Raw genomic sequence first — 13,356 nt, 5'->3', positions numbered from 1 at the left:
TAGATATAGAGTCGAGACCAGGATCTGTGTATGCCTCAGGTTGCCTCACAAAAATATGTTTATGGTATCTGAAATTAGGTGGTAAAATGTTATCACATTTTATTTACATCATATTCCTTTTCATGAGATGCACTCCATTGCCACAATTCAAATTCAAAGCCCAGCATTTATGAAGTTCAGTGAGATAAGCCTCTGTGCTATGGTAATGCACTCATTTTTGGGAGGCCTGTTGTCTGCTGCTCTGTGCAGGTCTAGAAAACAAGGCAGCAAAAGTGCCAAATGGCAGCCAAACATAAAAAGACCTGGAAGTAAGCATAAAAATAACATCACCCAAGTATAGCCCTGGTAGCTGTGCAAAGCTACCAGGTAAAGATATACACTAAAACCCAAAATGAGGCAATGAAACAACCAAAGTGGATAAGCAAAATGCTACAGGAGCTAATATATTCACTTGTAGATTTACTGAAAGACACTATCCCTTGCATTTTGGATGGTTGCCATAAAGTTGAAAGTATTATTCTGTAATGTCATTTGTACTTGTACTTCTACAGAGGTAAACCTGTATGAAATCTATAAGGCAAATGTGCATGAAGTGAATGTTAGTCCCTTCAGACAGCACCTATTAAAGTGGGTTACAGCTCTGCAGCAAAAAGGAAATTTGATCAAAAAGAGGAAATAAGTAATTTAGCCTTGGGAAACTGGTGAAAACAGAAGGTGAGACAAGGAAAGGCCAGGCAGGGCAAAGCAAGGCAAGGAAGGAATAAAGCTGTCGATGAATATTTGGCCTTACACACATATCCATAAATATATACATCAAAGCTTGAGATCACAATTCACCAAGCATACTGTCCACCTATCTCAATTTGCATGCAAACCATCTTCCCTAGGCTGCTCCTAGTGTGACACTGGCTAGAAGATGTGTGAAGGTGACAGATGGAGTGTACCAAGGAGCTCAGAAATAGTATGTGGGGTTTAGATGTGAGGCCACAAGCATAAACAAACACCTCTCTTTTTCCAGCAGATTTTAACCGTTGACATAGGTTACTCAGACACTAAACAAGCAGAAGCTTTGAATACAGGGAACATAACACATGAAGTGAGCTAAGTTACACAGTCTCTTGCTTCCTCCAGGCCAAGTTTGGGGGGCCGGGGAAACAACCCAGATGCTCCTAAGTGTCACACAAAACAGATAAACGTTCCCATCTAGTCATGCCTAAGCACCCTACAGGAAAACAGAATTTCTGTAAAACAAATAAAAGGACGTAAGAGTAATATTTTGACAGATTGAGTCAATAGGAAGGTTTCCTCAATAGGAAGGTTTCCTGTGTGATAGTGAGAGCTGCCTAACTGAGACAGCCAGCTCCTCAATACATCCTACCAGTCTATGGTCCCTTGTCTCTGTTGTCTTTGTGAAGCAGCCCACTCCTGATGTTTCCTGATAAAAACAACTTAAAATCACGGCAAAAATCAATAACCTGATGATAATCAAGGAATAACAGGTCCACTTTCACACAATTTTATGCTCCAGGATTTCCTGTATGCCTCTGGAAAGTCTAAAACTATGGGTGAAATTTAGTCTGTCCAAATTTGTACATTAATGTTTTGGACCTTCTAAGGGTAAGACCAATGGAAAATCACCTGTTAAGCAGCAAGGCACCTCAAAATTCACAGATCAAAAAAGGAGAGAGAAGAATTCAAGGCAAGCCATTTGATCAGAAGAAAGGCTATAGATAGGGGTCATTTTCTGTGGTGGCCTCCCTCCCCTCTTCTCATGGAAACATTCAGATAAAAGAATACATTTACTATCAGTTTGTGCTATCCACCAGATCATCAGATAGAACAATTGACCTGTATGTTTTCTGTCATAAAATCAATAAAAGAAAGAAAAAAAAATTGCAAGAAAAAGAAAAATAGCAGCATAAAAGTTCAAGCTGCTCAGAGTAGCACTTCTTTGACTACCTTTGTATATTCATATTGAGAGATACAATATACTTCTCACAATTTCATTACAAATTAAAATTTTGCCAGCTAATAATGCTCTCAAAAATATGTAGTCCTGACATTTAGGAACTTCAGAGCAGGTGTTATAGCAATACTGAACTTCAAATTACAGGTTCAACTTTCTAAATAGCGCTGTTAAACAGAAATATGGATGAATCACACTCATCCTTGATAAAATGGAAATGGGCATTTGCATGATGGTGATTGCTGACTTCAGTGCAAGTACGGACATTTACCCCAGCTGAGGGTCCCACCTCGACATACACCAAGACACAATAAACACAATTTCATGCCTGGAGCCTCTGTGAGCACAGGCCAAGGTCCAGGTCCTCAGCCACAAAGTTGTGGGGATGCATCACTTGAGAATTTCAGCCTGTGTCTTTGGTCTGAATACAACCCAAACTGAATTATGCATCTAAGTTTCTGGAAAATGACCCTTAATTTCCTAATCCTCTTGACTATTACCATTGTGAGTGGTTTCTACTGTGCTTCTAACCCAAAGCTTTATCCAGAAGCCTTTACTCACGAAGAGATTCACTTCTGAGAGGAAAGTGTAAAAACAGATTTCACATGCTGCTCCATCATCAGACATTAAAGGGTATAATCTATCTTTTTTTTTATATTATTAAGAATATTTGTACAGGATCCATATTTAAAACTAAAAGAGATGTCTCCTCCTTTTGCCAGCAGCTGTGTTACATCAATTAAATGGGTAAATAAGATCTTTCCCCAGAGGGGATATCACATGACCCTCTATTGATTAAGACTGCAGTAGAATGTTATTTGCAATCTTATTGCATAATGTAAATCAGGAGGTAGCTGTCAAGGTTTCAGAAGACAAATTGCTGCTATCTTAGACAATTCATAGGCCTCTTTCCTTCTTGCTGCTCTTAATTCACAGTTAATGCATGTCTTACCAGGCTTAGTTTCTTAAATCAGTCTACAGAACCCTACTGAACTCCAAACTGGGTGTAACCTGTATTCTACATGGCCCTGCATTACAATGGATATTAAAGTGACCATTCCATCTATCATTATTTCATAAATATGCATTATTTAATAGGATGACACAACTTCAAAAAAGGATGTGAACTGAAAAATAGACACCTCCTGCAACATGCCTGATGATTCCCAGTACAGAGAAACCTCCCCACCAGGCACACCTCCAGAGGTGCTCTCCATATAGAACATTCTCTAAGTCTTAGCTCAGTTTTGTGTACTTGATTTTCACAAGTAAAACATATGGCTAGAACTAGCCCTCTACTCTCAAAGCTGTGCAGTAACTGCAGCTGAGCATCAGTTTTGAGACTGAAAGGAACACCTGACCACAACCCAGCAGTCACTTTGCTCCTCCACTGAACTGTAAATCCATCCTTATTTCCCTCAAGGGAGAACCAAAAGGAAGGACTAAAATCTCCATTCAAATGACTGAAATGCACTTTGTTGAGAAACCACTAAAAAAAGGCCAATCTTTCTCTACTACTGATCAATCTCATGTGCAACAATTAGAAAACAAGTGCAACACTTTCCAAATACATACCAGCAATATTAAACATTACCAGAATCTTCTGCACCAAAGTCAAAGAAATGATCTTTAAGTGGGTTTTGGTGATTGTAAAGTTGTATGAAATAAGGCCAGATTTCTGAATGGATGAAAGGAACAGTGGGTGGAAGGACAGTAATAGATTCAGACATAAGTTACACTTGTTCTGCACATGGAAAAAAGTGCTCAAGTTACCATCATCTGTTTGCTATTACAAAGGATTAAAAATTTTATATCTGCTGCCTGATCACTTCCATCCAAGTTGACTGATTACAATGTGTTCATCTTCCCATCTAATTTACCAAATTTACAAGTGGCAGGTTTACTCTTCCATTACCTAGAATGTCTGAGCTTCATAAAGTATTAGGAAACAAATGCCCCTAGAACTGTTGCCTGAAAATAATCTCTCACAAAGTGATAACAAAGTCTGTAAAAAGTATCACCTTGCGGAAAATATGGAGGAGGTAAAATTCCAAGAAAATCAAAGACTTTACGGTACCTTTCATGTGGCTAGACATGCACATCAGTAGCACTAGATCATTACTGGCATATCTTTCTATGTAAGGAAATGATCTGGTCCTCCAAAAATTTTTTTTGTGCTAAAATCTTATTGTTCATTCTCCTGAAAATTTGGGAAATTAATTCTAACCCAGTCTTGATGAGCATAAATGCTTAATATGGAGCAAATATGAGTAGTATAAAAGTAAGGATACAAATTCGTAAAGAGTTAAAATGTGCACAGAAGACTCAGAACTTCAAGAGAAGTGTTTGGTACCTTAAAATAGAGTCTGCTAACACTGCTTTCAGATATTTTCCCCCCTCTGCTTTGAAAGGGCAAACCAGCCATTTCGGATTTTTGAATGTGAAAAGTGTCCTTTCTTTTTTGAAGGTATGACAACACAACCACTTCACTTATTTCATTGTTCTTGAAATTTTAAAAAAAATACATAGAAAATGTTACTTACCTTAAAGAGTCTTAAAATATTTGCGACCATAATGGACACAGAACTTGCTGCAGCACCTATCACACCTGATATCTTGTCTGGCTTAGTGAAAATAGGTGGGTCACCGTTTGCACACTTGACGTCTGAACCATCTTTTTCTATCAATGCTTGCACAAACGTTAAGGACTGCTCCAATGCATAAGTGTCCCTGGAACACGTATCAAGGATACGCACACCCAAGGTGATATTGGCAAGAAGATCAGGGTCTTTATTAATTTGATCAACTGCATACAGCATTGCCTCTAGTCTGTGGATCCCCTTCTCCTTCTTGAGCTCCCCACAAGGCACCCCTCTATCCCCTTTTGCATGAACGGGGAACAGTCCTCCCAAGATGATGTCCCCATCCAGTCGGATGGAGTGAGCATACTCCTGGCCATGAGTCCTTTGCATCAGAGTGAGTATCCAGTAGAATTTGGCTGTTAGCAGGAAGAAACAGTGACAGGAAACCAATCGTTTGCCTTCGTATACCATTTTCTCTGAAGACGTTGTTGCTATCCAGTATCCAGGTTTTCTTCTTGCTAAAGAAGGAGGCTGACCACTTGAAGCTGCACGTTTTGGAGGCTACCATCAGTGCCCAATAAGTAATATAGAACCATGCGGTGGGTAGATAGAAAAAAAGATCTCAGCAGAAGTCCATAAAATGTGTTTTACAAAAGATGTCCACTGATGGAACGGGCTGACCAGCTTTTCTGAGGCAGTTTTTCAATTGCTCTTAATTGATGGTGAGGAGTAGGGTACTCTGTCTGGTCCTGATGCTAAAAGGAGGTCAGTAGATCATGTCCTTGTATTTTGCCCTACAGCTGAGGTACTTCTGAAAAAAAAAAAATTTTAAAAACAGTGAGAAATACCATTTACTTCAGCAGTTTTATACCTGTCACACAGTGTATTTACTTTTGAATAGCAGTTACATCACCTATGTTTTTTTCAATGTTCTTTAACTTAGCAAATCCTGGCCTTCAGTGAATTTGAACACCTGGCTGCACTGTACTATAAGCCAGGAAATTGATGATGCCAGCAGAGCAAGAGCCGAATCAGGGGAACTAAACTTAGCTTGGTGTTCAGATTCTGAACAGTAATTCATATTTACCTTCGTGTTGCATGGCGCCCAGAAACAGACCTGATCCATAACACATTGCATTTTCTGTTTTGCTGCATTATTCTGTTCAACTTTATTATTCTGCTCCAGCCTACAGACGAGCAATATCCACTTACACTCTCACTCCTGGAGAGGTCTCATTTATGACAATGGAGTAATCAGGGCGCCTGAATTTAAGTACACCCTTCATCCAATGCAGTACAAGCACATTCAATTAATTTGGATGTTAGACTGATTATTTCTCCAATGGAATTCACTTTGAGGGGGCCTAACTATATATCCAAATCTCCTTCAAGATAATGTCTAACACTACATTATTTTTATGAAAAGGTAGCTGATTTCGCAAGTAAAAAAAGCTCAACATATTATGCTAGGAAACCAGCTAAAACATCCAACGTTCCTTTTCCAACATTTGACTCGAGCTGAGGTTGAACATTAACAAGGTCTATTTTCTCTATTCTCTGCTTGCATTTGGACCACATTAAATAGGAACAATGTTGTGCCTGCACTGACATTTGGAGGGATCCCACTGATTTTAACGAGATGAGGATTTCAGCCTACATATCTAAACACCTGACTGTTATAAATATCTCCAAATTGCCCACACTTTAATTCTCAAGTGAAGGCTTGTATTTATTTCAATTCTTAACAAAATTATATGTGCCGGAATAAATGTCTAAACCTCTGAGGAGAAGAAAGGGAGAAGTAATTTTACCTGATACTAGACAGGCACACTGTGGGCAGTTGCATCTGAACCAGTCTCTCAATACATCTGTTACAGGCTATGGAGAGCAGTGGACATCCTAGGGTAAAATTTACCTTATCCTTTTTTTTACAAAAGTTTTACTTACTATGAAATTGATCACACTGAACAAGTGCCTATATCACTGCCTGTACAGAAAATCCAAGCATCAGGCTCATCTGTAAATATCTACTTTTTCCTTAGTGATCTGACTGGTTGCTACCAAAAATATGGTCACACTGGAATACAAATACAGACAAAACCACAAAACTTTTATATATCATGTGGTAACAAAACTCAAAATGCACTTTGATAATGTTTTAAATTGATAATCCTCTTCTTTCACTAATTTTGTTACATTATTTCCTTCCATGATAACATCAAGCTCACAAAAGTTGGAAGTAGTCTTCAAATGATGGCTTCTTGAAGACCCGAGAAGAAGATTCACAATGGAAAGTCTTTTACTGCATGTGAAACTATCTCACCGTGATCTGGTATTATAACCAGCTGAAAATGAAACATTTGATGGGTATGAATAAAATCACTGCACCTCTTGACATTTACTTTTGCTTGAATTTGGCTCAGAGTTCAATCCAAGCGACACAAAACCTGTGGTATTTTTTGTGATAATCCCATCATTCTCCCTTGGCTCTTTTTAGACACACAGGTGACAAAGCTGCCTGGGCTCCAGCCCTGTGAGCCAAACTCAGAGTCATTCACAAACTGAACAACCTGACTCACACTACATTGCAATCTGATCCAGGCCCATGGGATATTTCTCATATGGTCCACACTATCGAGAAAAGATTGAACTACCAACTAGCCACAGTTATCGGTTGTTTTGATTGCTTTAGTAGGAAAAAAAAAACAGTTATGGGTTCAAAATAGTAATGAGTAGACCTAAAATAGGTATGGAGGCAATTTGCTTTATGGTTCCACAATGAACTCAGTAGTCCATGCATGTATGTACAAACCAGGCAGGGAGAAATTCACTAAGGCAATAAAAGATAAGACTGCTCTTATTTAACACTATATGGAGAACAAGAAAGCACCCCTGACAAAGGGGAAATATTCCTGAAGGAAAGAAACGCTGCTTTTTCCTCTTTCTCAGCCGCAGGTTAATTCCTTACAGCCAAAAAATGCCCAGAAATGAAAGCAAGTGTCAGTCTTCATGCAGCAAATAGTGATGAATTCAGCTATTGCAACCTAAATTCTAACAACAATAGAGAAGCTACAGTGAGCCCAAGATTGTCAGTCTAATATTTTATCTGGAACTGACTGAAAATCAAATGAATTGGCAATTAGCATTTTTCAACATTATAGCCTTCATAAGCATTAATTGCTTTGCCTCAGCTTGCATGGTTTCCTGAAGAAGCATGCTTCTTAGCTGCAAGTGTCCACTGCTTGTCTATAAAACAGAAATAAAATTTTAAAGTGTTCTTTTTAAAAATTTAAGACCTTTTAGTCTTTTTCTGATGTTACCTAAGAAATAAAAGCTTCTATTATACTGCCTAATTTATTCATGGCACACTACTTTTATATATTGATTAACATTACCTTTTACAGAACATTTCAAGTCTGTGTAGCTAAGCAGAAAGCATATGATCTAAATTAATTCCATTTTTATCAATGAATTTTAGTGAAAAAGCACAGGCCTCTGGGCTATAAAGCCTGAATGAACTTTTCTCATGTGCAGAGATTTCATTTGAAGTAAAATGCTGTCCTTTTCCGAATGACCCTAAAAGTTTGAATTAATGCAAATATATTCTTGATTTACCAGGTTCCCCACTGTAGTAGCTGGTGTTCACTAGAAACTTGAGTTCAGAGAAGAAATTCACATGTTTCCCCTGCACAGCCCGAGAGTAAATGCACCACAAAGCATCTCTTCCAGTCACCTTGTAATGCATGCTTCTCTTGGGTTTATTTCATTAAAAATATCTGGCATTATCAGAACATATTGCTATTTTTAAAGTCAGTATTTCAGCACAAACCTCCACTTGTTCTGCTAGAATATATATTTATTTTTAAACCTAAGGAGGCGGAGTACTGCAAGACAGGGGAAATGGAAACTTCTGCATGTAGTGTCTGGTTCTGAAATTACTTCCTTCATAAAATCATTCAGCTTTATCAGATATTTGGTACTCAAGGTTGTGGGTTTTTTGTAACAGACTGCCAGAACCAGTGCATCAGAATGAACCCAGACCAGTCGTTACTCTAACCACAGACTCATTGCACTAAAAGACAGGCTTGTTATGGAACCTCTTTATGTTAATGAAAAGGTCTAAATAATGGGTTGAGTGACAGATAAATACTTAAATAAACACAGGAAATGTTTCTATTTTGTTAGTAAGGTTCCTGAAAGAGCATCTTCAGCTGGCACTGAAGTTTTTGCTGAAAGCACGTAGAAAGATTCAATATGTTCATCAGGAAACACAGTTTTAAAAAATCTCCCAATTACAGAGAGCAGCAGGAGCAAGGAGTACTCTCTGGAGCATAGGCAGGATGGACATTTTACAGCTGACATTGCTAGACAGACATACATGAACCCTTTACTGAGGGACAAAATAAGCTATCAAGTGAGGGGAAAAAATACCTCAGAAAAAATGTTTAAAATTTTGTTTGAGCCAAAAAAACTAATCTCTTATTGTATTTAAAGCATGGTTGGAACAGCACCAAGATAAAATAAAGCAAATAATCTGTGAATTAGGACACGAGAAGTTCTAGAGTGAAAACCCATTCACAAAATATCAAATTGTCTGGTCAATACAAAACTGATCTGGTTTTCCTGAATGAAAACAAAACAATGGCAAATTCCATTATTAAGTTCTGAGGAGGAAAAAAAACCCAGATTTGACTATTTTGATGTTTTACTACTGACACCTCTGAACTATGAAAGAATTCTCTTGCTAACGTTCATTTCAATGTTCAGAAAAGTTGCTTCTTCCTCCTGTACAGCATTCCTCAAAGAGCAAATAGCTGAATTTCCACATAGAACAGGTAAAGAGTTACCACCTGCACACAGTAGCCCGACACATATAGAAGATTAATGGGTTTTGCTGACAACAAAAGGGAATTTGGAAAACCTTTGGCCTTGACATCGCAACTCCTAACTTGCAGGAGAATTCTTCACTGATGTAAGTAGTCTTATCTACCTCGGCTCCTCTGTAATGGTTTGCTGTGCCTCTGCCACAGAGGTAACCTTTACACAATAATCAGGACTTCAAGGCGAATCACTCTCAGCATCTCGTTTACAGGAACTATTTCTTCCCTGGGCAGTCTGATGTCTACCCTCAGCCTGATCAGCCCGTTTTCAAACACCCCAGAACACCTGCCTTCACTTCCTACCCTGCAAATATCCATTTATCAAACAAGCTACCCTGGGAAAACCCAGCACAGGTCCTTCTGCTGGGGTGAGACTAAGAGCAGCCTACAATTTTTAAAAAGGAAACTACATTGAGTATATTCCTCTGTCCTTGGTTGGACTATTAATGAACCCCACCAGTATTAACACCTTCAGGAAAAGGTTTCAGCTCTGGTCTAGCAAATGATGATCAAGATTTTCCCAGGCACTCTAGGAGAGCTTTCTCTTGACCCTCTTCCCACTGGACTCCCGCTCCCCATTCCCACAGCTGTGTTCAGATCAGGCGCGGCTGGTGCAGTCCGGTGCTCTGCAAGAGCGACTTTGCCCCCAGAAACGCAGCCGCACGCCGAAATCGTCCTGGGGCACCCGGCAGGAAAGTCCCTCACTGCGTCCACTCCCGACCCCGGCGACTGCCCCGGCGAGCGGGCGAGTGCCCCGGGCGAGCATCGCTCCGCATCCCGCTCTCCGTATCCCGCTCTCCGTAGCCGGCGCATGGCGCGCCCGTGCGTTCCGCACAGCATTCCGAACAGCGCTCCGCGAACCGCACCCGCGCCTCCGCACCGCACACCGCGGCTAACTCCGCGAACCCTGCACCGCACCCGCGCACAGCACACCGCAGCTAACTCCGCGGACCCTGCACCGCACCCGCGCACAGCACACCGCAGCTAACTCCGCGGACCCTGCACCGCACCCCGCGCACTCGGCACCCGCCGCGCCCAGCGCCGCGCCCAGCACTCCGCGCTCCCCTCCGCGCCGCACGCCGCTCTCCGCCCCGCCGCCCCTGTCGGCTGCCGCGGGCGCACAGCGGCGGGAGCCAGCAGCCGGCCACGCACCGCCTTTCCGCGCGGCTCCTCCATGCTTCCCGGCTCTCGGCGCGCTTTTCCTGGCCCGAGGAAGGGCCACCGCAGCCAGGCCGGCCCCGCCCAGCGGAGGGGCCCGGGGAGCGCCCCCGGGCTGGGCGAGCCGGCTTCCCCGCGCAACTCCGCCACCATCGCCCATCGCCGCCGCGCTTCTCCCTTGAAGGGAGCCCCCTATTGTTCTCCACTTTACTTAGCCGAGCGATTTATTATTTTTTGTCTCTTCCCAGGCTCATCCGTACCCCAGCCGGCGTGTGCTGTGGGGGGATTCCGGCACAGCCTCGTCGCGGCTCTCCTGGCAGCCTCGCTCCTCCAGCGAGCGGCCGTAGGACGGGTGTGAGCTGCCTCCCGCCGCGGCCTTGCAGCCCGGGCGGCCCGAGGGCGGGGGACGGAGGGCACATACGGATTTCCCGGCTGGAGCCAGGGCTCCGCCGGTCCCCTCCGAGCCCTGGTCCCCGGCCGGGAGCGCTGCACCTCCGTCAGCGGCGACGCAAAAGCAAGCGTCGCCTTTTATTTCCAGCCGCCGGTGATTCCTTCCTCTCCTTGCAACAACTAGTCAGCTTTAATGAGCTTCTGCTTCCCCCTCGATGCAAACCTAAGTCTATTTTAATGAATCCCTGGTCCTAGAGGTCCGAAGCTTGCAAACTCCAGAATGCCAATGCCGGATTTCCATACACTTTGGGTCACTGATTAACTTTTACTACTTGAGTTGTGTTGCACGGTTTTTGTGTTTCGTTTTCTTATTTATCTGGTTTTAGTTGCTGTTGCTCTTGTTTGGCTTATTTGGTTTGGTTTTTATAACCGTGTCATACATCCACCTGCCAACACTTCGCATTCCTGCAATCAGCACATGCCAGCGCTGGGGATGCTGCTCCACGCCGCGGACAGTGAAGCCCTCGCCTCGTGCCGGTACAGCCTCTCGCCTCCTTCCTCGGGGGAAGAAGCCCCCGGAGCTCGGCGGGGATCCTCCTGCCCCTTCCCTCCCCTAGGACGCGGGGGTGTCCCCGGCGGAGTCAAGGAAGCTGAGCTCCCCCGGCAAGGTACGGGCGGCCGGCACCTCGTCCGACCCTGGCTCCGGAGCGCTTGGCGGCGGCGGGCAGGGCTGGCCCGTGCCCCGGAGCGGCGGAAGCCCCCTTTTCCCTCCTGGCCAGCGAAACGCGAACAGGGTGGCGGGGAGCGCGGGGGAACCCCTGTACCCGCCTCTCCCGGGGGCTGGGAGAAGACCCGGCTAAGACGGCCGAGGGCAGACCTCACTGCTCGGGAGCTCCGAGATTCTCCCTTTTTGCTCGCTGCTGTGACGGCACCGTGTCCGGGATCTCTTTCGTTTGATCTGATTGGGGGAGGATATCGACAATAAAAATGATAAATAATTAACGCCAAAAAAAATAAAAGCTCCAGGCGCCACGAAGCAGGCGGAGAGGATTGGCCGGGATTCCCAGCCCAAAAATCTTAACTGAGGCAAAAGGCGCATTATTTGCCTTCTGCTGTCTGCTTAAATGAAGAACTAAAGACGACACACACAGATACACAAATACCTTGATCGAAAAGAGTTGCATATCCATGTTACTGTGGAGGTCCTTGGAATTATACTCGGTGTCGATCGGGAATGGCATGAGGTAATTTCTGTACAAGCCTCGTCTCAGACAGCTTCCCTCAGCAGCGCCAGCTGAATGTGCGAGAGCTCAGCCTGGGACAGGTATCCAGGAGAGCGGTTTCAGTCGTGCTGTTTAATACTCGCGAACAGCCAAGCCGAAATTGCTCCACTGACTCCTTCCTCACTTCTCCTCCCCTACCCTAAAAAAAAAAAATAAAAAAAATAAAAATAAAAATAAAAATAAAACAATCCACAAGGTAACTTTTTGGGGTCAGTGGCTCAGCCCCCGTGACTGTACCAACCCTCCGTTGCTTTGCCGCTCAGTCGCAGCGGCTGACACACGCACCGGCCCGGCTGAGCCGTTCACAGCCAAGCAAGAAAACGCCCCCGCCCCCGGCCCGGCCCGGCCCGGCCCCCCGCGCCGGCGGAGCGGTCCGCGCCAGGAGCTCACGGCTCGGAGCCCCGGGCTCGGCGGCAGTGGCACGGCGCTGCCCGCGCTTACCGCGGCTCGGGCGGGACGGGCACGGCGCGGAACCGGGGCTCGGCTCGGCTCGGCTCAGCGGGGCGGGCGCGTAGCCGCACTTGTAGCTGTTCTTGGTGCTGAAGGAGGCGACGCTCCGCGGCAGGACAGGGCACGGCTCGGCACGGCACGGCTCGGCTCGGCGCAGCACGGAGCGGCGCGGCTGCACGTGAATGCCCAGCCGGTCGCGGGCTGCGGCTCCGGGCCCGCCCGCCCGTGCTCGGCGCCGCCTCCCCGGCACAGCCGCTCCGCCCGGGGCGCGGTGCCCAAACGCGGGCCGCGGGATTCCCGAGCGGAGGAGGCCGGTGAAGGCTGAGGCTGTGGGGCAGCGGGAGCCAGGACAGGGACAGAGAGGGGGTCACCGGCGCGGGCCGGGTGTGTTCAGTGCGGTCTCCCCCAGGGTGCGGAGCCTCCATCCCCATCCCGCCTTCCGCGGGCGGCGGAGTCGTGTCCCCCGCCACAGGATCGATGACACAGGATAAAGTCCCGACGCTTTGTCCCCTCCCCGGTTTTGGCTCGCGGCTCGGATGCCGGGTGGAGGAGTTCCCGTTCATCCCCTGACACCAGGGAGGTTTCGGCAGCGCGGAGCCAGGGCCGTGCCGGAGACTAAGGGACACAGCCGGGAGCGCCTCGGCGGA

General features: G+C 45.3%; 2 protein-coding genes across 6 annotated transcripts in view; one reads left to right on the top strand and one right to left on the bottom strand.

Moving 5' to 3' along the window:
• The window catches only part of GRM8 (glutamate metabotropic receptor 8), a 320,858-nt gene extending 307,723 nt beyond the window's left edge, over nt 1-13,135 (bottom strand). For 2 of the 5 annotated variants that reach the window (XM_038155039.1, XM_038155035.1), the window contains exons 1-3: nt 12,701-13,135; nt 12,140-12,398; nt 4,510-5,359 (exon numbers count right to left, since the gene is read on the bottom strand). In XM_038155039.1, coding sequence (XP_038010967.1) covers nt 4,510-5,019 — 510 coding nt within the window. In that variant the 5' untranslated portion in view covers nt 5,020-5,359; nt 12,140-12,398; nt 12,701-13,135. Of the gene's footprint in view, nt 1-4,509; nt 5,360-10,580; nt 10,799-10,846; nt 10,988-12,139; nt 12,399-12,500; nt 12,588-12,700 lie in introns of those variants that run through there. The other 3 variants (XM_038155036.1, XM_038155038.1, XM_038155037.1) reach the window with 3 other exon arrangements.
• Nucleotides 5,366-11,249, top strand: LOC119708537 (translation initiation factor IF-2-like). The gene is made up of 2 exons (XM_038155041.1): nt 5,366-10,250; nt 10,835-11,249. The coding sequence occupies exons 1-2, from the start codon at nt 9,931-9,933 to the stop codon at nt 11,229-11,231; spliced, it is 717 nt and encodes a 238-aa protein (XP_038010969.1). The 5' UTR covers nt 5,366-9,930; the 3' UTR covers nt 11,232-11,249.
• Nucleotides 13,136-13,356: the final 221 nt, after the last annotated feature.

The sequence above is a fragment of the Motacilla alba genome, chromosome 1A (assembly GCF_015832195.1).
Source record: "Motacilla alba alba isolate MOTALB_02 chromosome 1A, Motacilla_alba_V1.0_pri, whole genome shotgun sequence".
In the NCBI taxonomy this organism is placed as follows: Eukaryota; Metazoa; Chordata; class Aves; order Passeriformes; family Motacillidae; genus Motacilla; species Motacilla alba.
The sequence above is the reverse complement of the archived record's forward strand: the minus strand, read 5'-3'. Positions and strand labels throughout refer to the sequence as shown.

Excerpts from the sequence above, each read along its gene's own strand:
- LOC119708537 (XM_038155041.1), top strand. The coding sequence starts at position 9,931 with ATGATGATCAAGATTTTCCCAGGCACTCTAGGAGAGCTTTCTCTTGAC. Across the intron at positions 10,251-10,834 it reads AGCCGGCGCATGGCGCGCCC|GCTCATCCGTACCCCAGCCG; the intron begins GTGCGTTCCGCA and ends GTCTCTTCCCAG.